Source organism: Scatophagus argus, chromosome 15 (assembly GCF_020382885.2).
Source record: "Scatophagus argus isolate fScaArg1 chromosome 15, fScaArg1.pri, whole genome shotgun sequence".
Classification (NCBI taxonomy): domain Eukaryota; kingdom Metazoa; phylum Chordata; class Actinopteri; family Scatophagidae; genus Scatophagus; species Scatophagus argus.
This window is the reverse complement of record NC_058507.1, coordinates 19226841-19254753: the sequence shown is the minus strand read 5'-3', so window position 1 is coordinate 19254753 and position 27913 is coordinate 19226841. Positions and strand designations below refer to the sequence as shown.

General features: G+C 39.7%; 2 protein-coding genes and 1 long non-coding RNA gene across 3 annotated transcripts; 1 reads left to right on the top strand and 2 right to left on the bottom strand.

The window, feature by feature from the left end:
* The first annotated feature begins 1814 nt into the window (after positions 1-1814).
* LOC124071782 lies at positions 1815-4315 on the top strand. Its single transcript, XR_006845396.1, has 3 exons — positions 1815-2325; positions 3063-3153; positions 3521-4315. It is a non-coding gene; the product is annotated as an uncharacterized LOC124071782 (long non-coding RNA).
* A 13257-nt stretch (positions 4316-17572) lies between these two features.
* Positions 17573-19169, bottom strand: kcnf1b (potassium voltage-gated channel, subfamily F, member 1b). The gene has a single exon (XM_046413996.1). It carries the CDS (start codon positions 19035-19037, stop codon positions 17718-17720), a length of 1320 nt encoding a protein of 439 aa, XP_046269952.1. The 5' UTR covers positions 19038-19169; the 3' UTR covers positions 17573-17717.
* A 721-nt stretch (positions 19170-19890) lies between these two features.
* Positions 19891-27856, bottom strand: atp6v1c2 (ATPase H+ transporting V1 subunit C2). Its single transcript, XM_046413127.1, has 13 exons — positions 27363-27856; positions 26889-27090; positions 26321-26388; positions 25635-25720; positions 25003-25097; positions 24199-24290; positions 24014-24109; positions 23828-23896; positions 22522-22614; positions 22343-22430; positions 22156-22253; positions 21903-22032; positions 19891-20474 (listed from the first exon to the last, which is right to left on the bottom strand). Exons 2-13 carry the CDS (start codon positions 27015-27017, stop codon positions 20385-20387), a joined length of 1134 nt encoding a protein of 377 aa, XP_046269083.1. The 5' UTR covers positions 27018-27090; positions 27363-27856; the 3' UTR covers positions 19891-20384.
* Between the last annotated feature and the right edge of the window lie 57 nt (positions 27857-27913).

Genomic DNA, 27913 nt, shown 5'->3' with positions numbered 1-27913 from the left:
TGAAACGCACTGTAGTGTTATGATCTGATGTGATCCGGTCTGGATTTGAACCATGTTAAAACCATTACAGGTCTGACACATAGATGGTGTTGCTGTGGTCTCTCGAGGTGTGAGGAGTACATTAGCACAAATGAACAGGTGTCAGCCGAAGCTGGAGTCAAAGAGCTTTGCAGCAGTACATCGCTCCCTCTTTTAATGTTCATATGCACGTATCTTTAAATGCCACCCTGCCCCTTGCTCATTTTATTTTACCATCATTTTTGCTGCCAACCAGTGACCATGAGCATGCAGAACCATGCCAACAGGCAAAAAAATGTTAAGTAGTCTGCAGGACTGTTAGTCCCCTTGAATGGTTGAAATGACAGTGGTAATTATCCTGTCGTGACACAGCAATTAAACAGAGATATTTAAAGCCTATGCTGACTGTGAAAGAGTCCTCAAATGATAGGCTCACTTACCACTCTTGTCCAGCAGTATTCTCTCCTGCTCTGTGTGGGTGTGATTTACTATTGAAATAGAGGGAACATGAATTTGCATATGGCCAATACAAAGTGGTGTCACGCTGTACCAGCTAATCTCTACAGTTGTTTTTCTATGCACTGTGTAATGAAAGGAATATGATATAAATATTTTAGATATGCTCATCTCGCACACCAATTTAATGGTGAACAAGAAAAAAAAAAACAATTTTAACTCCCTGTTCTCTTGAGATGCCAGGGTCCCCATAGCTCTTTTTCTTCTCTTCTGCTTTCCCCTCCCTGGTGTCTTGGTTCGTCCCTGTTGGACCTGCCTCTCTTTGTCTGAGTGTGTGTGTGTGTGTGTGTGTGTGTCTAGGGCTGGGCTTAGTGACCTACTTCCTCTCCTCGCCTCTTCACTTGCACACCTGCTGCTCATTGACTGCAATCAACTCCACCCCAAGACTACTGCATAAAAAGGCCTCATCCACTCCATTTCTGCTAGATTGCTTTTTCGTGTATTGTGGTAACAGTGCATCAGGGCGAGTACTAAGTTGTTTTTGTGATTTTTTTCCCCCCTTTCTTCTTGAGAACTTTCAGTGATTTTTACCTCTTTTGTCCCAATTGCACTTCATCCTCCCTGCTCTGTTCACTTCGCCCAGCTGTTTCCAGTATCTTCCCTGACTTCCTCGCTCGCTGGCTCTCCTGTTAGGAGACTTCCCTGACCATGCTTTCCTCACCTGCCACACCAGCGCCTGAATATCTCTTTGCCTTGCATTTTGGACCTGGGTCTTTTGAAATTCTTTTGTGGAGTAAAACCTTTACTCCTTGTGTTTGAGTGTTGTATTCTGCGTTGTGAGTCCATTGTCAGGCAAAATTCAAGACTTAACATGAAATATATCCTGTATCCTTATACTGCAACATACTTCCTTTTTGAATCACAGTTGTTCTAGACACAATAAGTGAGAAAACTAAGAATGTTAAGCCTGTGGTGCTGAACTTTTGTCTCCCCCTTGTGACAGTGAGAGTAACTACACAAGCACACTTCATCGTACTTTCATTTGCTGTAGCCTACTCCATTGCTATGGTTGCTCCCTCTTCAGCTCTGGCAGACCAACCTTTGCTGGTTGACTTAAAACTTGTCAATATCAGTGCGCCAATCACCACAGACTCCACTACACTGTGAAACGCAGAGACTTGTGTGCAGTGACAGGCGTTATCAGCATTGAGTAGCCTTGTTTGGCATGGTCTTGAAAGTGATTGGCATTCAGTTATATATTTAAGTGCTGCACAGCAGATTTAGGTCCAGCATATGAAATTAAACCATTTTCCCCTGGTGACTGGAAAATTTGATTCAGCAAATACCACAGAACATCTATGATTGGAGTCAAATAACGTGAACACATATTTGGGTCAGTCGAAATAATCCTTTTACTGAATTAGCCAAGCGAGTCATCATCTCCAATAGATGTTCTTGTGCTGTGTTTTAAACTTGCAATAACCGACTTTTCATCCACTCTCAGACAGCTCAGCAAGCTGTGAACACTCCATTGTTATGTCATCACCTTATATTAAATTACACATGGTCCGTTATGTATGGTAACATATCAGCAAACAATGGCTTATTTACACAATGAGCAGATGGAGCAACATTATCAATCATTTCTTTTTGTTATCTGTAGAAGTCCAACATTCACTCACCTTCAGTTCAGGTTTGCTCTCTCCACAATGTTCACCAGCTAACCACTAATTATGTCTGTCTGACATTTGTTGCATTTTGTTGCAGGGCTGGGAGCAGGCAGTGGGATTTTAGGGCTATTTTGCTTTAAACAACCGCCTACTGCTGTTGAAAAAAATGCAGAAGAGAGTGGTAAGAGTGAATCAAAATGTAGAGTTTAAGCTCAAACACTTTTCATATTACATATATTCATTTGATCAACTGTCTGTTTCAAATATTAATTAGAGCAGCTTTAACTTTATAATTCTTATAATTTTACTCTAAATGTAGCAGCAGGAGCCATCTGGAGTTGGCAGGGAAAAGTGACCAATAAACTCAAAATTTAATCTTCCAGGAAAAAAAGAAAAAAGAAAAAAAAGACTCGCCACTGAGTCATTTTTTCTTTTCTTTTTTTGTTGTTATTACAGATGAAACTTCTTTTTGTGGATTTGTTCTTTGGCAGGGCTCGCTGAAAGTTATCTGCAATATTCTTCCTGTGTAAGTCAGGATGATTTCCGTTGACTAACTACAGGATGTCAGTTAAAGTCAGTTCTGCTCTCAACTAGGAACTCATTGTTGTGCTGGCATCAGTGAGCCTTGCTCAGTAAGCAGGTGGCGCAGGTCTATGAGGCTATTAAGTAATTAGTCATCAGCATTTGTCATGCCATTTGGGATGCATTGAGCACCCTCGTTTTTTTGCTTATATGGCGGAGGAAATTGGACTTCCTTCTGTTCCCCGAGGATCAAAACCTGGCAATTTTGTAGTTCTGATGCATTCATTTCACTGAATGCCAGCCCATCATGTGGGGAGTGAATTATTTGACTGTGCAAACAACAAATGATGATGATGATGATGATGATGATGATAACGATGATATTCTCTCCTCCAGTTCAAAACACATGACAGTGACAGGAGTCGTGTTGTGTTCAGCTGTTCTGGTGCAGAGCTTTTTCACTCAGTGTGGTCAACTCAAGCAGCAAGTAAGTGCTTTTATATCCTCAAAACAAGTCTTTTTGTTTTTTTTTTTGCATTAACATGTTTGCATTTGGTGAACTTTATTCAGGGAATTATTTGGAGCTATGCATGTAACAAATTCACCTTCTGAAATAATCTGAATTACTTTAATGAGAAAAGAATTTTGTGGAAGATTGTGGGAAGCCAAGCATTGAAAGTGTCCAAAGTACAGCTCCATCTGACAATTTGGACACAGCGTGTGGATTTCTTTGATTGACACTTGCAAATGACATCTGCCAGTTTGTCCTTACATTTAAAAAAAAAGGGAGGGGTGACTTGACCATTGCAATATTTCACTGTTTTATATGATGTGTCTCCTATGTAGGCCTTCAGAAAAAAATAAGGTGCTTGGAGAGCAGTGACTGAGATTGTCATAATGGATGATGAATGGAGAGACTCATCTGACAGTGTCCTAAATTATTCAGTGAGGTGTCTTTTAGCACAGGGAGCTGTGACAGTGGACATTCACCATTTGCCAGTAACACCAGGTAAAAAAAAAAGAGTTATTTATCCTCATTCAAAAGAGACTAATATTCCACCTACTTCTCTTGTCTTACCATGTAGTTAAGAGGCAGGGAGGACAGAGGAGTATGGCGTTGACCCTGATCTGCACATGCCAAGGTCACTGGGATATGCACTGATGGGGACGCATGAACAGTAGCTTCTGAAATAAACAGGGAGAGATACTACATCTGTGATCATGTGTGTAATTACATAACATGAATGTCTGTTTAGAGACTGATTGCCACAGAATGGTTAGAAGGTGACTTTCATTTTTATGCCTCTAAGCCACTTCACTTTACCAGTAATGCCTCAGGAACAGTGGCTGCTTTGAGATAAGCAAGTCTGCAGAGGCCTCCATGTCATCCATTAATTCCTGATAATGGAGACTTCAACAGACATTATCCCACTTATACCATGGTCATTTAGCCATAAATAAATAAATAAAATCAAATCAAAATTAAAATTTGTCTCTGGTGACACCTGAAAATGTGACTAACACCTAGAACAATCATTCCTATCCCATAAAGTTCTTAGTACTCCAGAAAATAGGACAAACCTTAGATATGATTTCTCTGGCTCTGGCTAAGCTATGATCAAGCTATCAGCTTGCTCAGCTATCAGGTAGAATTTCACCATCAAATCATAGTCGATGTGCACTGTTGACTGCAGCTTGAAGCAGCGAGTTGAATAGTGAATAGGATCTCTTATGTGATAGCCTACAAAGTTCAGAGATCAGAGATATCAGGATTTTGAAAGCTATGATTTATACCATTTGGCCATATTGCTGCACAGTTGCCTTTACTGTCAGTTTATTCAGACTTAATATAGTTGAAACCAACCATACACATTTAATTCCCTGGTTTCACTTGCTAACAAACCACCACTTGACACATTAAAAGTTAGCTACTTCAGGCTATATGATGTGCAATGAAAATTACTGTCTTGGAATGATGCTACAGGTCATCATGATGGGAGATCTGTGTGTTCAGTATGAATGCATCCCTAATGCTACATACAGTATATCTACATACAAAACCCCATTGCAAATTATACTTATAATTAATTAATTATCCAACACTGCGTCTGCTAACATGAGCCAACACTAGCCACCATATGGTACTCACACCAATAAGTGAGGCTGTTGAGGCAAAGTGAAAGAATTTAATCTTACAAAATAGTCCCATACTTTAAGGCTATGTATACTATTAGCACGTAGGAAAAGCTTGTAAAGCCTAAACGGTGTCCTGACTCAAAACTATTGATTGGCCCTAAATGTTAAGTGTGGAAACATCACTGGCCAAAAGTGGTGACAACAAGATCAGTGAAAAGCACACTGTCAAAGAGGCTTGATACTAAAGTCCAAATGACCTGCAGTTAAAGGCATAATACTAAACACCATTTAAAGATGTAGTAAGCAAGACAGATAGTTGATCGTTGACTCTCTGAGGTCATCAAATATGAATGTTGGTATTTGACGACCTGGGAATAAGTCTCAACAATTAAGTATCTTTTTCCAGAATCACCCAGAAACATCCTGTGCATATCAAAATAATGAAAAGATAAGAAAATACACACACCACCAGATACTTCCAGTGGGTTGTAAATGATGGTAGAGAGGTATTATTCTTGTATGAGCCTATGCATTGTTTAGGTTTGTTTGGGAAAATGCTGAATGCTATACCTTTAACTACAGTGAAGCCATTTTTTCTGCCTTTGCAGCTGATACTCTTAAGCTTTATACTGGGCATTGTGGAGCTGCGAATGAATTTCTTCTTAGGATTAATAGCTTGATGACTGCCAGCAGAATTGTCATAATGGTCAGTCCACAAGGGATAAAGAGTAACAATAATCAATACCCTCCAGAGCTATGGTTCTTTAACATCCAGTGTTATGTGAGGACAACGAATTGTCCTTTGTTGACTGTCTGCTCTAGCAAGGGGGACATGGGGACTCCCAGCACATGCAGTGCATCTCTGAAGTTAATCCTCAAGCCGTTATCAATTCACTGCCAGAGTGGGTGTTGGCCACAAGAGACAGCTCAGAAAACGAAGGGGGCAAAAAAACGGGTTCAGAAAAGAGAGGACATCTGCAAAATAACTTTGAACATCAAATGATAAGAGGAACCTCAGTGGTTAGAGACTAAGGATTTTCTAAATGATGCAGTGTTGCAAATGCACATTGATTATAACCATTGATTCTATAATCACAGTATACGCTTTCCCAGGCAGTGGAGAGGTTAATGTGATCATGCCATCTTAAGCACCGCAGTCATTAAACTTTTAGACTGTTTTCCTGCAAAAGCTCTTTCAAGAGTTTTACACTTGCATCATGAGTGCTGTAAAGATGAGGGAACGCAGTCCCATCACATGAACTTCAAATTACAGTTTCTTGACATGCTTCAAAAGAAAACATATTATAGTACCCATAAACCGATATAAATGAGTAAATATGAATAAACATTTTTTTTGTGTGTGTGAGTGAAAGCAAACATGGGGGCAAAAGATGAGGGTGGTGATGTGATGTATTAAACGTCAAATGTAGAGGAGAGGCACAGGAAAAACAGACTGACCGCAACACATCCTTTCAAGAGAATTCTGTGGAATTCATTGATGTGACATTTTTCATTTTATCTTCAGACCATTAAAACTAAACTTAAAATTAAATTAAAAGAGAAAAACATCTGTGAAATTTATTGAAATGTCATTTTGGGAATCTTCTGCTTGAACTTTACCTTCAAAGCATTCACTTTCAAAGCATTAACCATGATTATTCTCAGCAGTAGGCTATATTTTATTCCCTTAATTCTTCTTCTACCTTGAAAAAGTAAAGACCCCAGCCATTACATGAGCCACATGAGATTGTTTTTGTCATGTTAAAGCACACCAGAATGTAAGGTTAAGGGTATACTCTGTGATTTGTATTACCTTGAGCCTCAGCAGCTTAGACTCTCTCCCATCCTTTTACTTCTTTAAAGGAACTATTATTAACTCCTGCAGAGGTGAAGCACTTTCTAGTTCTCAGAGATTGATGAAAAGGTAGTCAGCGTATGAATAATTTAGTTTTGTCCTCCTCATTCATTGCTGAACTTAATTTGGACAGATACCTACTTAACCCTCACCCTTTCTGCTCCTTACAGCTTCAATCTTTGCAGGAAGCGGATAGTAGCGATGAGACTTTCTGTGCATGATTGTCGATTTTGGAGGAACGGTGTGTTTGCAGCAAAATTGTTAAGATATGAATAGCATATCATTAAAAACAGAATAATGTGAGGGAAATGAAAATGTCGTGAATTTCAAATAGCCAAGCCTCAGCAGTTCAACAGTTAGGTTGCCTGCCAAATTCCTTCCTTAGACCATATTTTATTTATTTATAGAATTTATAGAACTGCTTAGAACGCAGTCATGGAAATATTTATAAGCAATTTATGCTGTTTCTTCGATTTCAAATGCATATTGCACCAGTGCGGTGGGTTCATTCAGATGTTGTATTGCAGTTGAACTTCTCTTTAGCATAGTAGTTAGTTTAGCATACAGTCAGAAAGTTTACAGTACAGTCATCACTTCCCACAGTTTTCCCACTGTGACCTGTTCCAACAAGTCACAGTGGGATGCAGGCATGCATCCTCACAAGTGGCACTGAGAGGGCTATTAACTAGCAGAACAGAAACTCATGATGTTTTGTGAGAAATGTGCTATAACCACATGAAGCCAGTCCACCAAAGATCTGTTTTGCAATTTTCACAATACCTTAGTTTGATTTTGTAACAACATCAAGGACAACCATATAGCTGTTAACACCAATACAGCAACCTGGAAAAGTTTTGTAGTTTAGTGACAAGAAGGAAAAAAGAAAAGCAACTTTATTTTAACACTTACTCCGTATGTGCTAGGTTTTAAATAGCTGAAGTAATTTTATTGCAAGTTTTCTTGGCAGTCTTTAAGTTCTACAATGTTACCATTGCTGTGAAATGTGCTTCGAGAAACGGAGGCTGTGAAAAATCTGCTAACCTGAGATATCAATCTGTTTATAGTATATGCTCTTCAATTTGTGGCATCTGTGGTACTTTCATCAAAATTTTAAATAGTCTCACAGGTCACCTGAATAATGGTCTTAATGACAGTCCAGCTGGATGTAACATCTTCTGCACAGACATCCTTCAGTACTCTTTGTCCTTGACTTTGAATGGAAAGTGGATTTTTAAAGCAGCAGTATTCAGAATTCTATATACAATGGATCAAGAGGCTACATATATGTGAAAGGGGTCACTTGTACTGGTGAACTATTAATCACCTGGCTCTGCAGCTCCCTTCGGCTTTATTGAATGTTTCAGTCTTTGGTTTTGGTTTTACATGTCCCCAACATGGTTGTTTCCAGAAGCTGCTGGCAGCCTCGTCCAGCCATTAATTTCTGAAGTCTGCTAATCAAAGTCAGTCACTCAGGAAAGATTGTCCTGTCTGTATTTATCACATCATCAGTAGAGTTTTTTTTCATTTTGTTTTGTTTTGTTTTCTCAATGAGCTTTCTGCTTGGCAAGAAAAGAGACAATTTGGTCAAGTTTTGCATTATGTCCACCTTCCCCACTTCCCCTTTCAATCCGCAAACTGTCCAAAATGGAAAATGGAAACTAAAAGGCCCCCCCAAAAAAAGATCCTTAAAAAAAAACCCAGGATCACTGTGACGACAAATTGAATAGCACACTATTATGTGCAGAAAAGAGACTACACATCAGATCTTCAACACACACCCCTGGTTTCACGGAAATAGAACCTACAGTGTTGTCTTGTACATACAAACCAGTGCGAAGGAAACTTGTGAAGGAAATGAAATAAAATTTAACACTACATGAGAAATGCCTAAGCGGCTATTCTGAGGAAAGACAGGATGGGCATCTACAGTATCTGAAAAATGCAGTGATGGAAGGTATACTCAGCTTACATTTGTCAGTTGTCCAGATTGGACAGTGAATGAGTGCCACTGTTGCTCTGTATGTGATGAACGCGTTAATAAGCCGCTGTTTGCTAACACATGGAGATGTCATAGCTTGCCTCTTCAGAAGGACTGTTCTAGGGGCAATAGCTTGATAATCTCTTCAGCCCACACCTTTCTGGATGTTCAGTTCAAAAGCGTGACAGTGAGCCAGAGTAGTAAATACTAGGAGCCTGAAACCGAAGCAGCTAAATGGAATTCAGCCATCACCAGTTACATTATTTCCACCAGTGCTTTCCCTATACTTTAAGACTAGCTTGACATGACTTTCACCTTTGCATGCAGTTTTTTTATTTCAGAATATGCAGAGTGTGGCTGGAATAACGATATGTTAATGTGAAATAAGAATACATAGCCAGCATATCTCTGCTGGGGGGTTGGGGGGGGGGGAAGCTCCTTCTGCCTTTAAGCAAAGAATACGTTTCCTTCCTAATCAGTTTCGCTTTTAGCTGGTTGTCCCCAGGCTGAAAATGCACTTATGTACATATGGCCAAAACTACACCACGGACCATAAAATATTTCCATCCTTCCCTCAAGGAAAGATTTTGGATGCTGGCAGCAGCTCTGCAGCCGGTGACATTTTAAAGAGCAATTTATAAAAAAATGGACATGAATGGGAAGCTAGCTCAACCATATGATTGAGTTTCCCTCATGTCCTTAATGATATTTAGAAAGGCACACAGCCCAGAACTGTTGAGCTATGAACGCATTATCCTCAGCTGGCTCTTTAAAATCAAAAATCACAGAGTTATGTGTTTGTTATGGTTGAGGGGCTACTAACTTCTTAGGGGATAATAAACAGTCTATTAGATTTGTTAAACAATGTTCAACAACAAAATGCAAGCTCCCCAGCTTTGAAACTGCTGTAGCATAAATCTATCTGAGGATTATCAGTCAGAGCAATGATCACGCCGTGCAAACAAACAGTCTGAGTGTAACTGAAAAAGCTCTGGAAGCGTTCGCTGACAGAACATGTGCTGTGGTGCACGTTTTAACACAGGATCCAGAAAACCATTCCAACAATTAACTGCAGTCAAGGGTGGATTTGAATGGTTAGCAGTTGATGGATGGTGGATATTTTTTTCTATACAAAGTAAATATTCCAAATCTGAATAGTATCAAGCAAATAATATTGTAACTTATAACAGCAGTATGTTTGTAATCTGGTATTTCACTCTCTTTTTCAATAAGGTTAACCTCAGGAATCTAGAACAACAAAATACCAAACAGTCTGTTAAACATAAACACTACATCAGTTCACTTTGCTCTGCCTGAAATGATCTGTAGGGAAACAAGGAGCCTGTATGGCTGAGGGGGTTTGTATAATCTGCAGAAAGTGGACTAGTCATCATGACTGAGTGAAGATGCAGGTAAGATGAGACTTGTGATTTGATTTGGTGTATGGTATGCAAATGATCAAGAAAAGATTGTGCAGCAATATTAGTGCAGAAGAAGTATTTTAAAGTTCTTTTTTTTCATTCACCTTACAGCACATGAAATTTGAATTTCAATAATTCAACAGCATCATTTCTTTCCTAAGAGGAGTTACTGAGTTACTAAAGGTGTATTCAGCACACATTACATGGATTGTTTCTGTGGGAATTTTTTTCCCATTCATGCAGCATTTGTGAGGTCAGGCACTGATGTTGGACCAAGAGATCTGGTTCACAATCTCTGTTCCAGTTCATCCCAAAGGTGTTCAGTGGGGTTGAGGCTGGGTCAGTCAACTTCTTCCACACACACACACACTGACTTTGACATTGAATCTCATGCAGAGCACTCTGTCACAGTGAGCTATACTTCATTGTTGTCAAGAAAAACTTCAAGTTTAGGACTCGGCTTTAGCGGGAAATGGAAGATGGAAAGACTTCTTAAAGGGAGTGCAAAACACTTCAGTGTTCTTACTTTAGATTCAATAGTCCTTTTGACAGCTAAATTAGTGATCTTTAGAATTAATCTGTGAAAGCAGCAGTATGGTGACCTTACAGACATCCTTTTTTTCAGTCTGCTGGTCTGATGCGAAAGCAAGCACTCAGCCTTGCCTGCTCAATGATTGCTTTGCACTCCTCCTCGGCCCCTATGCGCTCACAGCTGGTCACTCCGTCTGGTTTTTTAAGGCAGCTCGCCTCTTTCACAGAATGGGTTTTCAAGTGCCGATGCTGGAGACTCTTTATGTCTCACTTTTTTAGTTTTACAAAGCACATCTTGGTCAATAATACATGTTCTTCCTGCAAAGGCCAATACTGGCAGGGGGTGACAAGAACCTGTTTGGTTTGTTGTGTGAACATGTACTGAGCTATGTGTAGGTTATGATTTATGGCACATGTGTCAAAAGGAGAGACAAATTTTGGAATATTTGAGATTACTCTGACTAGACCTCAAGGATGACAAACTAATAGCTGTGATACCTTACATTTTGGATTACTTGCGTGGTAAACGTATCAGAACCAAGATCGCGATAGGTTTAAGCCTTTAGGAAAGCATCAATCATCCACGCCCAGAGGCTTTTTTGATGGGTCGTTGTTCTAACACTATAATATTAATATTTAATTTCCATGAGTACATTGCAATGTGAGGTATAAATAGTAACTACTACTTGAAACAAAGACAGTATTTTGTAGTAAAATCATCAAATGTGATAAATGGCTCATGTTACCCCCTTCTCCCCTACTTGGTCTATCTGCATTTTCCAGAAAGATGCAGAAATACATTGAGTCACTCCTCAAGTAATCCATCATTAGTAAGGTTCCCTCTGTGCACTTGAAATCATATCTAGCTGTTGTCCCTGGTGGCACGAGTGTGATGGCGGTTTTAGCACCTATATGCCTTATTTACAGCTTGTTGAGTTTGACTGACACGAATAAAACCCAGGAGCTTGAATAACAAACACTCTGAGTACACACCCTGTAAAAATGTTCGGCTTAACAGTTTTACACACATTTCCTCAAAAAACCCACAACAACAAAAACCCCTGACTCTTAAAAAATCAATAGGAACATATGGTTTGGATAACTTCTTGATAATTTTGACTTCTTCACCTTAAAGGGTACCTTTAAGTGAAGACTGAGGGGGTTTTGACTGCTAGTAGTGCAACTGAGCAGTGTTTTGATGAGGATGTTCCAAATTGTATGTTGTGCACACAAGCAAACAGATGATGTGATACACATGTGTGCCAATGGGTCAACACCATTCCACTTATCTACACATAATGCTAATGTGTCAAGCAAAGATGCAATGCTCTGCAAAATGCAGTCAAGCCTGCAAACATTTTTCGGCTTTGCAAATGTAATGAATTAATGTAATGTGCTTTTTGCCAGCACTCTCTGAGCCAAAACCCCTGCTGGAATAGCGCTATATTTTTTTCACGTAGGGCTAAAGGCGGTATGAATTCAGTATTTAAACTTCTTATTTGAACAAAAGCAAACATGGATGTTGTACTTCATACTGTAATCTAATCCTCAATGCAAAGCTGATATTTGATCAAGTGGATAGAATCTTGTTACATAGGAACTTGATCAGATTTCACGTAATACAACTCCTTCCTTATTTTCATGTCCAACTCAGCAACACCTCAAAATATCTGTAATGATTCATTCTTATGACGTACATAAGATTTGGGGGGGAAAAAAATCCCCACTGTGTTGCTCTATTAAATCTTTTACAATGAACCATGGAGCACATTCAATGTGGGAGTCCAGTCTAAAAGCAAAAGGCTTCATTGAGGCAGAATAATGACAGCGAGACTGTTATTTAAAGACTGGAGCCATGACAACAGGAGACCACTGCTGGTGAGGGAAATTTGTTGTGCTTTTTTTTTTTTGAGACAGAGAGAAAGAAAAGCGGAGGGGGATATGCTGCTATAATGTTCTTTATGACATCAAATAACAGTTGCAAGGTCTAGTTCAGTGTAGAGTGCAGTGGAGTGCAGTTTGACTGACAGATTTATTATTATTATTACTGTTTTTTTTGTTTTTTTTCTGCAGAGGGCTACATGTTTAAATCACATCATAATATGTGATTTTGAATCTGACAGTTTGGAGTCTTATTCACCCAAAGATGGAAGACACTCTTCTGGCTGGTGAGAATGTCTGATATCTGGGATGTCATGTGTTTTCATTTGCCAGAATTATCAAACAAAAACACAGACACTGTAGAGCCTGACATGAGTTTTCAGATTTAAATTCAGAAAAATTCATTAAAGTCAGAAATGATCATGGGCTCTCTAGATAGCTGCAAATGTACTTAACCACTTAATACCAGTGTTGGGCTCCTAAAGATTACTCCAACTGACCTTTCAAATTCAACCTAACTCAGGGCTGGACTGAGCTTTTTTGGGGCCCAAAGCAGAAACTGGTCTGGTGACCACCAGGGGGTAGCCAATCAGTCTAACACGTCTGCCATTAGCTAACTATTTCAATCACAATTCCTTTCCCTGTCTGCTGTCTGTGTATTACTATTTTGCAGGTTCCCATCTCTCCATCCTATCCTCAGCACCACCCAAGACAGTTGTTGCAGTGAGTTTAAAGAAGTACGAACAAGCCAGAGCATTTTTCTTCCCCCACAGCAGAGTGATAGTGGCTTCAGCTACTAAAACAAAGCATAGAGGTAAGTCTGGCTGTGAATCTACATGGTGACATTGCAACAAGATGTAAACTCAACACTGACACATTATCACCTCATAAAGTTGTTGTGGCAAAAAGGTTAGCAAACAGTTGCTTAGTTAATTCCAACAACACAAATCTGATATAATCAGTACAAAAAATCTGAAGTTCGTCTTCCACTTGTCTCGACTTTATATGGTACGTGAGCCTTGATGATAAGGGCAGTGTTAATTTCCTTGGTTTCGTCCCAAAAAAGGGGTTTTTGACGAAAATTATTCATCAACGAAATTAAAAATGTTTCCAGAGGAAATCAAGACAATACCTCAATCAAAACTAATGCACACAGACAAAAACTCTGATGAAATCTATTGATGGTTTCCTGAACTAATAATAATAAAATGATTTACAGACACGAAATCTAATTTGGATTTTGAAAAATATTAGTCAGTGAAATTAACACTGGATAAGCAGGCACAGAGTCTGTGAATCAGTCAGAGAATGGATGTCTGTAGACATGAAGGGAACTACCTTTAACATTACCTGCAGTCATTTTTCCACTGTGAATGTAAAAATATCGACGAGCACAGCTTTGATATTCCTTATAGTGGTGTTCTACTTGAGGTTTGGTTTTATCAGTGTCATTATTATCTTGCTGATTTATTGTGCTTGAATTGTTACAGTCTGTTGTTTTTTTTGTTGTTGTTGTAACTTTAGAAAAATGCTGTGACATTCACATATGTTTTTGTTAGAAATGAAACATGAAAGCTAAATTTGAAAATATTTGTTGAATCATTATATTTAAATACTCTGGTTTAATTTCAGTTAATTTCACTGAATATCTTTTAAAACAATCTCTCACTTAGGGATTGGAGAATATTCCTGATTTGTTTTTTCCTTTCTATTATGATCACACGCTGCTGTCGCCACTTCATAGCCACTTTCTCCTCTTTGCTACAGTGCTGCTGCATTGCAAGCTCACATCTCAAGAATCCCTGCAGAGAAGAAACTTCACTTACCTAAATACTAACCTACCTGTGCACCCGCCTACACTACTACATTACTACTGACCAGTGGGAACTAATTAAAAAAGGACTAATTATCAGCATTAAACCATTCTTCAGTCAAAAGCTATTTACCATTAAATCCTCTTGCAGATACATGAGCACTGTGGGACTATAAGGATCGTGGGAGACCTCTCCTGTGAAGCATCAAAGTACCTTGGATGGTGGGGTAAGGTGGGGGGGTTATTGACAAGGAGGTTCCTGTGTCTTTGATGCCTCTGTTGACAGGTTACCATGGATCAAACACTGTGGGAGAACCACAGAAATAAAAAAAAAACAACCCAAAAAACTGTATATAAGTAACACAGGTGTTTATTTTATTATCAGGAGCTGCAGAGTTTAAGAAGATCAGTGAAGATCAGTTTTTTTGTCTTCTGCTTTTCAAGGTCACAGCAGACTGTGGTCAGCAGCACACAGTTTCAACCTGTGTGTGTCCGTGCAGTAGGAGTGAGACTGAGTCATCTGTAATGGTTCCTGATGCATAACATATGAAGTGCTATATTTGGTTAAAGTCAGTGTCAGTGAATGTCTCTCAGTTTCCCTTCATCCTTGCATAAATCATTCACCCTTTAATGCTGATGAACAATCATTTGTGCCTTCGATCTTTTTACTTTAAGGGTGCAGTATGCTTTCTTTTAAAATCTGTAAGAGTAAACACGCCCTGAAAAATCTGACAGCACTAACGCTCTACACATCACTGTGTCTGATTGCTGCGCTCTCAGCCCGTGAAGCTGACAGATCATCATCTGAGACGGAGGACGAGGAGGTGGAGGCAGGATGAAGGAGTGAGAAGGAGACAGAGAGAAACAGCGGGTGGGGTGGTGGTGTTGGTGGTGGAGGAGGAGAAGGGGTGGGGGGGCTGTTTTTGAGTGTTCAGTGTGTGGGTGTGTATAGCCTTACTTTGAAGTGGTTTCCCGCTGGGGACGGCAGTTTCTCACAGACTGCTGCCTTGGATCATGTCACACGCGATGCACAAGCCCCGATAAACACAGAAACTTATATGGTAACATGCAGATGAAGATGCAGACTGATAAACAAGTCCGTCCACACACACACACACACACACGTCTCCGAGGATCAACAGTATGCCATTCACCTACATCACACAGCGAACACTGACCCGTGCCTGGTGTTTCAGTAGTGAAACAAACATTTTTTGGCATCATTCATGTGTCGTTTCTTTACAAGATGGCTGCAGAAAGCAACAATACAACACTGACTCTGGCACCAAGAGGCAGCATACTGTGCAGGACAAAACACAAGGCAGGCTCACTTCTAACAACTCAAACAAACTCACTAAAAGTTATGGTTTCCCAAATGTATTTTAACTGCACTGATGGAGTGTTCATACATTTATTCAAGCTCTGTGCTTAAAATGAAGTTGTTTAAAAATATTTCAGAGTTTCAGAGAGTGGATAGTCCTCTTATTAAAGAATAAAATCCCCTTTGTTGTCTCTCTGAAATCTTGCGAGGTGAGTTGTTGCAGGTTTAAAGTTTGGAGTTTACCAAGAGTAACTGCCAGCAATCATTCACCTCACCTCACCTCACCTCAGGAGATTTCAGAGGCTTCTTCTAGTTAAACATAAGGACATTACTCTTTAACAAAAAGGTCTGTCACTGTAGGAATCCATTCTGTACTGTTGTCAGACACTTAGAGTAACAGTCTCAGCCTGTGCACTATAGTGCTTTTTACTTTGAAGGTCAAAGTTACCCCAAAGGATTGTGTCGCAGCCATTGCAGTCATATCATGGCTTCTGGTTGAGATTATGCACTGGAGCAACTCTAAAACTTTTGTTAAATATGAATGATTAAAACACAAATGTATCTAAACATAGGGCCCAGGTTTATAAATATCAGAATGTACTTAAATTATGTCAGTTTTATACTACTTTATAATTCTACTACACATTTCAGAGGGAATTGTACTTTAATTCCGGTATATTTATTTGACAATTTTAGTTACTGTTTACATATTAGGGTTGTATACACCAGTCACATGATGAAATTATGATATGTATTGTATTCAGTGGTATAATACTCACAGGGACCATTTTATTATGGATACTCTTTCTGGTAGTGCAGTATTTCCATATGGCAGTATTACTTCTTTTATTTAACAGATCTAAGGACTTCCTTTATCACTGTTTAAATCATTTGTTATTGTCTCATTAACAAAAATGTACCCAAACTCTTGGTGTACGCCATATTTTTTGTTTATTCATTTTTTTTAACATCTCCAACATTCAAAGAGAGGGTCCTTGTGTAAAAAGCTTTGAAAATATAGTTTGTGAAAATTTGGCAAGTGGGTCACATGGCTCGCATGTATATAGGTCTAAAAAAGGATGAGATGAGCCCTTAATGATCCCCAGAGGGGAATTTCAAAAAAGACAGTTTTGGTCTAATGCTACCTGAAGTGGGTGAGCATGCTGGCACTAATGGAAAATTCAGTGGACACCTACACAAAATATCAAAACAAAATAAATATCCACACCCCTGGAGGAGTGGGCCACATTGTCAGCGGCTGCCTGTGGTTAATGTTTGGTCACTTGATATGTCTCCTGTACGTTTTGCACATTTAAAAAAAAAAAAAAGTCTACTTGTTTTTCAGAAAGTGTCACAAAAGTATGTGTTCTTATGGCCTTGGATTGTTTAAGAGCCTGATTTTTAATAGTTCACACAGTGAAAGTGTGACAGTGAAACATGCACTGTCACATAGGAATTAATACGTACATCAACCCATGTCTAATACAGTTGCCACAAAAACAATGCAGTTTGTTGATAATGCACATTAATTTGTCTAAACCTGACTTATACTGTTTTCTACAATAAAAAAATGTTTTTATTATCATATATGTGTATGTTTATATGTTATGTTGTTATTATAAGTCTTGAAATCTGGACTCATGTATCTAAGTTGCTCATGTCTAACAGGTTATAGGTGATGCTTTGTTAATGATGCTCTACGCAAAAGATGTACAGGTTTCTTTCATGCACAACTTTTAATTCCATAATGACAACAGCCTTCACAATAACAGGAGTTATGGACGAAGTAACGGCACCATGGAATAAGCAGCATGTGGTAAGGTCAAAGCAGCAGCAGAACAACACAGCTGTGAACACATTTCTCTTATGGTGCTATGTACAGATGTCATGCATGAACTGCATGTGTCTGCAGGCCTGGAAAACATCTCAGTCTTAATGTCAAGATCCTTGATAAAGTAAACTTTATTTGGTGCATTAGAGTTGGACAGGTGACTTTTTGATTTTCACATTTACTTCAAGAACGAAATTGCCCCCATGTTTCAGTCTAACGACAGTAAAATGTCTTGGAGAGATCTTAACTTGTTCAACCTGTTGGTGCGTTCACAGTCTCTCATTTTAATTCCTGCTTTTTCTGCGCGTCTCCCTGCCAGACTTCAGCTCCATCAGCTCCACTTCGTGCTTCGCCGCAGTCTCCAATACTTTCTGTTTGTTGTAGAAGATCACAAAGTTGTTTATGATGGGGTGGATGGGCAAGGCGATGGCTATCACCCCACACAGAAAGCTCACTGCTGCGTTGCACTTGCCGAGCGTAGTTTTAGGATAGATGTCACCGTAGCCCACCGTGGTCATGGTGATGATGGCCCACCAGAAGGACTGTGGAATGCTCCTGAAGAGGGTCTCCGGGTGGCTTTGCTCCATGGTGTAGGCCAGCGCTGAGAACACAAAGATCCCTACGCCCATGTACATGAGGAGCAGTCCCAGCTCTTTGAGGCTCTTCTTGAGCGCGTAGGTCAAAGTCTGCAGGCCCGAGGAGTGGCGCGCCAGCTTGAAAATACGCGCGATACGCATGATGCGAAGAGCCTGGACAGCCTGTTGGACATTAGCCAGCTCCATCATGGATGTGGTGCCGAGGTAGGTGAGGGACAGAACCACGTAAAAAGGCATGATGGCCATAAAGTCGATGACATTCATGATGGAGAGCGCGAAGTGCAGCTTGTTCGGAGAGGAGGCCAGACGAAGTAAGTACTCCGCGGTGAACCATAACATACAGGCGGTCTCGATCGCCTCCAGGGTCGGGTGCTCCATCGGTTTTCCCTCGGCGTCCATCACCTGGAGCTCCGGAATGGTCCCCACACACATTACCACCGCCGAGACCAGGATGGAGAGGAAGGATGCGATGGCAATGACGCGCGCCGGCAGGGAGGAACCCGGCTTTTCCATCAGTTTCCACAGGAACCTCTGGCACCGCTGGGTGCGCGTAACGCACTGATCCACCTCAAGATCCTCCAGAATGACTTTCACTTTGTTTGCAATCTCTTTCAGCTCCTCCTCCTTCTCACTTAAATAACTTTTGCAGCATTCATCTAAAACACTTTGGTCTATTTTCCAAAACTCCATCTCCTTGATGAAACAGATGGGGCAAATGCCGCGTTTGATATGGATTTCGTCAAAGTAGTAAACATCGATGATGCACTTGAATGCATCAGGATCTCGGTCAAAGTAAAACTCCTTTCTGCCCGGGTCGAAGTCATCACACAGAGACGAGATAACTTCATAATTCTGAGTTGAGCAGTTCAACAACTCAGCCAGTCTGCTCTCCGGGTAGCGGTTCAAAACATCCCCGAAAAGCACCACTCGGACTCCGCCAATGTTCACAGCAATCTCCCCCTCGGAGCACAAATCACTTCTATATTTTGGCTTCGGAACTGTCCACATTTTACTGTATGTTTGACTGAATAAATACCTATCCTATAATGTAAAAGTAAAGCGTACTAACCAGAATTTGAGTCCATAATTTCGGCGCGTAAATGTTTCTTCTCAAGACCGTTTCATGCACTGAATGGCACAGCTTGAGTGGCCAGCTTTTCCTAACACTTCCTATCTCTCTCTCTCTCTATTTCTCTCTCTCTGTCTCTCCCTCCCTCACTCCCTCACACACACACACACACACACACACACACACACACACACACAAAACACCCACTTGCAGGTCTTTCTTCTCGTGTTATTTTGGTGTAATGTATAGCTCATAGTGTGGTTGTAAAGACAGTTCAGTCAGCAATTAAAAAAACACCGTTAATTAACATCTATAAAACAGACAAACTTCAACTAATTTCCTATATGTTCTATTACAGATTTAGATGAAAAATGCTACATTTTGTATTTTGCTTGTATTTTGTTAATTTTCGGAATTTAAAGTGTTTTAATATGTCTAACGTCAACGTATTGATCTAATATCCTTTATGATGGCCGAGATAAATGCAGTGAAAACTGATGCAGCACTGAACAGAGATAGTGCACTCTCTGCTGATCATGTACTGTATAACATTCAGTGTAACCAAGCACATGTACTCAAGCACTATTTAAGTACTTCTGAGATACTGGCATTTGAGTATTTCTATTTTATGCTGAAAAAAAAAAAAGTTGCAGTGCTGCAGTTGGAGCTCGTCGTCTTTTTTAATATGTTTGTGAGCTGTTAGCAGGCAAAGTAAAGACAGATTTGTTTTGAGACCCACATAATGAAACTCGCCAGTATTTTACATGTTCAAAAATGAAAACAAATTTGTGGTTTTTATTTTTTCATTTCTTAGATGGGGCTTAACACCCAAAAGGGGAACCACTTGACTAAACTCAGTAATTATTACCCTGTTGACTTTAACATTGAACTCCTGTTTTATTGCAGAATCTACAATGGACGAAAATACTTAAAGCTGTACACTGACATTAGTATTTACAGCTATTAAACATACAAATAGTTCGAACAGTTCCACATGCAGCACGTCCCAAAGTGTAGTCCATGTGCAGCTGTTGCTGTGGTGAAGATAACCCAAATCCATCCACTGCTCACCTGACAAGATAATTTACACCATTTACACCAAAGGGATTGATTAGGTTTGAAATGTTGAAAACGTAGATTTTCATGGATATACTCTTTACAAGATGCGATATATTTTAGATTTGACGGTCTTCTCTCTCGGCTCTGACTGGTTTGCAGCCATCCACCACAGGAGCATCAGGGCCCTCACAGCTTGGTCCCTGTGTGGGTTCTCTCTGAGCTGACTGTTAGCTGATCTCCAGCACATTGGTGTTGATATGGAAGCAGATGTAGGAGAAGTACTCTTGCTGACAGAGTCCTGGGAAGTCACTGCATACCTGCTTGACAGAGGGTGATGAAAACATAAAAGCGCGCACACACACACACACATGCACACGCACACACAAAAAATAACAACAACAACTGTCACTGGCAAACACCTTGAACCTGTTCAAACCTACCATTGCACTGCAGGGGTGTTTGTGCCCCATTCAAATCAAGTGATTTTCTGCACTTCTGTGTTTTCTATTATACACCAAAGTTATCTCGGCTTTACTTGCATGCAGCTAATGCAGCACATTAGCCCACAGTTTCATATTTCTCACTGTGGTCTGGCAAGGCCATGGACGAATTTGCATGTGACAGATGTCATTTCAAGTGGGCTGGACAGCAGATGGTTGACAGTGCTTTCCTTCGGTCAGACATCAACATGAAATCTGACTGGACAAATATTCCACTTAGTGGCTGTTAACAGATCTTTTAAAAGTTGAAAACTGTTCCAGAAGTATTATCAACATTCTCTTTTCACCACAATCAGTGGTTGTCTGATTAAAACTGATATCAATTGTTTTGTTTTTGTTTGTTTTGCCTCAGTGTTGTGTCTGTGACTGAATGTAAGCAACAGACTAAATGAAAAAGCTTTAAAGATTAAAGCTATGATATTTTGAACATTAATAAAGCAGCAAACAACGGAGCTGATGATGTCACACTCTGTGTGTTTCAAACCTTCTGACCTTCTCTGTTATTTATTTTGCAAGTCGGGTCGGCCATGTGTGCATATTGGTGCGTATGAATCTCTCTCTGTCCTTGTGTCTGTTTTCAATAGAACAGCTCAGTATGCAAGCGTCTCCTATTATAGCTAAATAATAAAACAGGCTATGCAGTAGCCTAACAGAATCCATATTTGATCATTACTGCTAACCCATTACTGCTAAAAAATAGACACACTAACTATGTCACCAAACAGCAGACAGACAAAGTTAGCCACTAGCTGTGAACAAAGTGGAGCATTTAGCAGCTTAAAAGTCAAATATTTCCATCAGGAGTTGATGTACACTAAAACAGAGCTGAAAGGAGAGTAAATATTGGACTTAAATCCACCAGTTAGCCAGAAACAGGTCTTGAGATGAATGGCAATGTTGCTCTGTGTCTGCTGGATGTGTAAATACATAAACTGTTTGCTAACTGCTTTAGGCTAACATTAGCCCAGCTGCTTTAGCACTGTAAACTTACCAGAGTAACAATTATAATAATATTAATTAAAAAAAACATTACTTGCATTCAAATTAAAACTAGTCTGAGATGATATTGAAAGTTACAGTAAAAGCTAGTCGGCGAACCTTGAGTTGAGGCTGTTTTATCACACATACTGATTCAGGTCAGTAGTAAACATCCATGCCCAAGAATCTTTATGCTTGTGTCTTTACCCCTGTCCTCTAGGTAAATTAAGCTACGTTTGAAGCAGTGAAAAGTGTTTGGCCTCTTACATCTGTCTTGCTGGCAGTGGCCATGGGGTCTAGATGCATGAAGAGCGAGGAGAGGCTTTCTCTCAGTTTCTTTGAATGCTTCTTGTCCGTCTGCAGCAAAAGAGCCTGATAGCTCACTGGTAATCCATACCTAGCAGGAGACATCAATATGAGTATGTTATACAAAGAGATCACAGGAAAATGAATAATGGGCCATTTTTCATTAATGTTGAAATGGAAATGAGAGAAAACCTCCAACGTTATCAGCACTGACCTAAGAGCTGATTCCACAAACACCCTCAGTGCTTTCAAGTGAATCCAGGCAACAAACACTTCACTGAAATTCACCTTCAACCAACGCACAAAGATTCCCTGTGGAGGAGACATGCGCATTTGTAACATACTACAAAACACACAAATTTGAAAACCTCTATAGTGAGCACACTTGATGTTTGACTCACATATTGTTCCTTCTTGTGAACACTAAGCTGCTTCATCTCCTGCTGCTGCTTCTCCTCCAGATCAAAGCTGTACTCACGCACAATGAACCTGTGTGGATCATAGGCTATACTATGGTAAATGACACAGACGACACAGCTTTGACTTGATGGGGTATTTTATGACAATCCATCTTGCTTACTTGCTCTCCTGAGCTTTGGCTTTGAATTTGCACACGACTCTTTTGAAAAGCGTAACTGAGAAAATGCCTCCTTCCTCATTCTCGTACAGCTTCCTGAAGGTCACACAAAATAACAACGGAAATTTAGAGCGACACATGCAGCAGCAGGTCAAGCTGAATGATGACAAAGAGAAAATATGCCATTGAGAACTGGGTGAAAATGAAGTGGCCTGCTGTAATTTTGCATTGTTACTAGACATCAAACACGGTTTGTTAAATGAAGGATCATCATATTACTACTAATAAATGTTGTTCCTGCTGTTTTGTTTAGCCATGCTAGCTTGCTAAAAATGTGGTACAGACATTTACACTGATCAGCCACAACATTAATATCACCTGCTTAATATGTGTGTCAAAGAACATCAATATGATTATCAAAAAAACCCAAGGTTTCCCCATTTCCCCGTCAGCCAGTTTAGTGATCATTAGTGAGGGATGTAACTTATCTACATTATCATACTAATAAGTTAGCATTACAGCTTTTTGTACTTTTAAGAAAGAAATGCATAGCAGGTTCTGTGGAATGATCAGGACTGGGACTCTTACTTTGAAAGCTAAAAGTGAACAAACCAAAAAAGCTGAATGCTACATAATGTCAACAGAGCCATTGTTTACTTTGCAATTAGTCTGGACACATTCATTAATATAAGGCCTTGTATTTTCAGTTACGTTGGCTGATTAACTCTTCAGCCAGGGAGTGATGATATCAAGTCAATTAGTCATTTACATACAGGCCCTTTAAATGAAGCATTTTGACATGTCACCATAGGAAAAGCAAAATGAATGATGGCTGAGTTCCATTTAGCTCCTTCAGTTTTATTCACAGACCCCAAACTATGAGGTTATGCAGATGAACAACCAGGACTTGATGTGTTGCGAAAAGCTGAAAATAACTTACCTCCTTGAAAATAAAACTCTAACTCTTTAATAATTTAACCTTGCCAGACTTGGAGTTGACAGCACTTTTAAGTTCTTAGTCTGCTTTAGATGTCAGTCTACGAAGCATTTTCGTATAAGGTATGCTTACTCATGCTTCAAGCTCTGACATAATGTCATAAAGCATTCAAATATTAAAAACTTCAAATTAACTCTTTGGAAAAATAAATTATTTTAATGCTACAGATCCAGGCCACGTGGACTCTTACTTTCTGCCAGTAATGGAACACCTGTGGTTACTTAGCCCGACCTTTTGGACGCTGAGAACAGGTGCACTTGTACTTGGATCACATGGCTTACCTTACCATACAGGTGCGTAAAGACAACTCACCTGCTGGACCGCGGAACTACGAGCTCTGACAAAGATTCATAGGTTCTCTCCCACTGCGAGTAGCTCCCTCTGACCAAAAATGTACAGAAACACATTTACACATAAAGAATAATGCATGAATATACACACACAACTGTTATGTAACATGGTAGAAGGGTTTAGGTAATTTGTACATGAGTCACAGACCTGGGCACTAACACCAGTAGAGTGGTGAGGTACTCTGAGACCACCAGGTCTTCCTTTCTTACTATGTCACTCAAATTGCGAGTTTGCAAGGACCCACTGGAAATACAGACATTCCACTTCAACATTGCACAGTTAATATAATGATGTATTTTTTTTTCCTTAAGATGCCGACTGAAGTCACTCACTGTTGTTTGTGCTCAAAGCTTTGCAAGCTCATTTTTACACTGTTGTACGCTGCAGCTCTGGATTTTAATTCCACCTCCACCTGGGAAACTTCCTGACACACATGCAGTTTCAACAGCACATCATAAGCATCAGGAGTACACGTGATAAGAACTCATTCAATACCTTTCAATAACTTTAATAACTGAATACCTTGAATCACATTTTACAGCTCTGTATCTATGCTGCTTGCATGCACATATAGAGTATATTGCAAATTTTATTTTATTTCCCTTCAAATCTGTGTTATAAAACTCAGTTTCTTTTTAGCTAAGAGGTTTTCATTAAAGGGGCATTCCACTGGTTACAAACATAATATTAGTTTACTAGTTATAGTTAGTACCACTCAGTCTGTGAAAGGTATCTAATGTAACTTCAAATGTAATTTGGAGTGCTAGATGTCCCACGCATCATTAGACTGTTAGCAAGTAGGAAGGTAGCTAGTAGAGCAATATATTTTGAGGTATATGCATTTCAGCTAGCAAATGTTGTTTTAACAGAGTTGAACAGTCCTTCAGCTTCGTCTGTCTATTTAGCTCTTTACCATACGCTGTTTTCTAGGCCCTGCCCACTTCAACAGGTCCAATCACGACTGAAGGAATTTAGTTCTATTAAAGACTCAGGAACATGTCACAACACTGAATCTACTGAAAGATGCTGTAATTTCCATTTCATGGTGACTTTCACTGTTTCATATGTCTCCCACCTTTACCAACGTGAAATATGTCACTTACAATTATCCTTACTGTCATTAGGTTGGGTTATACCTTGTTGATGATGTCTGCCAGGCAGGAGAGAGGCAGAGCTGTGGGATACTTGGCTTTGTCCCACTGAAACCTGGTCACGTAACTCAGCAGGTCCACTTAAAAACACACAGGAAGTCATAACCACAAACTAAAAACCACAAACTGCACAACTGTAAACACACACACCACACAGTGGAATCATAGGGGCAATCGGAAAACATGAGAGGAAAAGCAGTGTGAAAATGCATACTTTATACAGGGAGTCTCACTGCATTGCACACAACACCCTAAGAACAAATTGCCAGAAGAAAAAAATACCACTCAGAGACTGGAGGTAAGTTTTCAGGGGTGACGGGACGGCTGGCTGATTCATGCTGTGGTCTGATGCAGAAAAGTCATCAGAGACAGTGGTTAGCCTGGTTTGTTGGTAGCTGCTGATCTGCTCTATAGTGGGCTGATACAAAGGGATCCATGTGTGTGCGAGTGGATGTTTGTGTATGTACATATATACAGAGTTCAGTTTAAGTAGTTCATTCAAGTCTCATTTGCAATGTACACATAGTCTGGGGCCTTCTGTGCACTTACTTAATGAGTCTCTATACAGTGTAATTAACACCCTCAGCATGTATGTGTGTGTACGGTGTGTGACTCACCTCCATTGGCTAGAGCATTTTCCAGCACTTTGTCACTGGACTGCTCCATCACCTCCCTCATACACTGATATGTGTTTTTAATCACACTGGCCGGGCAACAGGAAAAATATCATTATTACAGAGATGTCTCAGCTTTGTTTGGTCATGTATTTTACATGTTATTTATTTAGTTAATAGATAGTTAATCGTTTATTAGCTCCTTTAATGGAAATGTTTTCCTCGAAATTAATTCATTATTGACACAGAGAGTAACAATAACGTACTATATTAATGTGGAACAAGGGTTTAATTAACCAAGCAATAACCTCTGGGTGAAAAGAGAAACAGAAAACAGTGGCTTAAACTGAAGAAAAACAATTGTCTCGACTGAACTATGAGACAAGTTCCTTCTAGTTTAAACTCCGTAGGCCACATTTTGATGTCACAAAAAGGTCTTCAACACCCCCACTTGGACCGTTATCAGCTTCACCAGTTTAAAATCAGGAGGGAAAACTAACCGTCATCTGCCTCTGACCATCAATTAATAATGGTGTACACCGCACACAAGCTCAAAGTTTCAAGTCCTAATTAAAAACAAAGCTGCACATTGAACTACAAATGTGCAATCACCAGTGAGGCAAACAAGCTTTTGTGTGCATCAACAGAGCAACACATTCAGCGTGCTTCATCATACATAGATTTTTCACCTTTCAGTCTTTGAGTCAAGCTTGGAGAGATCATCTGACACGCTGAGCAGACTGTCCAGTATTCCCACCTGAGGTCATAACATAGACAGCACAGTTAGTGTTACTGTGGATGATGTCTCATCCATTTGACCTTATGATGAGCTCAAATAATTAAGCAACAGTCCTGCATGTGTCACGACTTGTGAACCCCATTTGAAGAGTTTTGTTTCAACTCTTGGAAAACTGCTGTTAAAATGTGGTTCCTGGCATCCAAGGTGAACATTGATCACGCTGAGTGAAATGGGTCAGATGGAAATTTTGCCTCAAACTGTAGCGGGCAACCTGAGCCTTCAGCCCTTCACCAGAGAAGGACACCAAACACCATCACCCTCTTCAGCTACACTCTACTGTACTGTATGAACACAGAACTAACATACAAATACAATTCTCGTTGTTCTTTTGTTTGCAGTGCAGTTACCACAGTTCAGGAAGAGAGACTCTTCCGTAACTTGTCGCTGTGTCTATATTTACTCAGTGTAATTTCCTTGGCTCTCTGAGGTCCTTCTCTGGGACAGATGATAAAACTCACCTTGAGATCTGGAATGGAGAACATGAAGCAGGAGGCCAGGTTGGCTTTGGCAATGGTGTGTTTAAGTTTCTCTACACTGGTTATACTGGCCTTGTCCAGAGGGACAGAAATCAACCACAATTCTGACATGACTGCCAGTGTTTCACATGAAGACTTCAAGGCAATATCCTCCACACAAGGACAGGCTTTGGCACCAAATAGACTGCGACCCAAAACAAACAAACATACACTAACATGAATCCAAAGTATATATGTATTTCATGTTAAGCTAGCTTTATAAAATTACATTTAGGTTAATGACTGAACACCTTTTTATATTAGCAGGCTAAATTTAAATAAACTGTCAGTTTCAGCTTTGTCTCCATTAATGAGACAAGGAGACAAGGCCGTCACATTTATCCTTGGTTATGGCTACATAACGTCAAATAATGCACACTAAGGAATGAAAACAACAGTTAGAGCAGGGAGTCTTACCGTCAGGTTATGTTCATGACTGCCGGGAAAGTCTGAGCAGCAGCTCCACTGCAGATGACTGACTGAATGAGTAACTGAGTGACACTCACTGTCTTCAGGCGGCTGTTATATCACTACAGGTGGTTTGAGCAAATATATCCAGAGTGTTTGACTTTCAGTTTAACTTTGCTGTCACTCATTTTTTACGTGCGCTTTTAAACTTTTCTGTACATGTGTGACATATTGGAGCAATTTAAGCAAAAAAAAGTTTACCCAGTAAAATAAATAATAATAAATAAACAAAATTACAATTACAATTTATAATATGTGTCTATCACATTATTGTCTTATGTCAGATTAGCATGGTTTAAATATATATTGATATTTTGTTTGAAACGGTGACAAACGGCATTTCCAGCTCAGAAAAGGTACAAGTGGAGCTAACTATTGGCTCTTGACGTAACAAACAATAGTGTTTTTTTGATTTTTGATTTATTCATTTACTTGATTTATTTATTTATTTTTGCGGCAGAGGAGAGGGCCTGTGTTTAGCCAGTCTGGTTTCTAGTCGG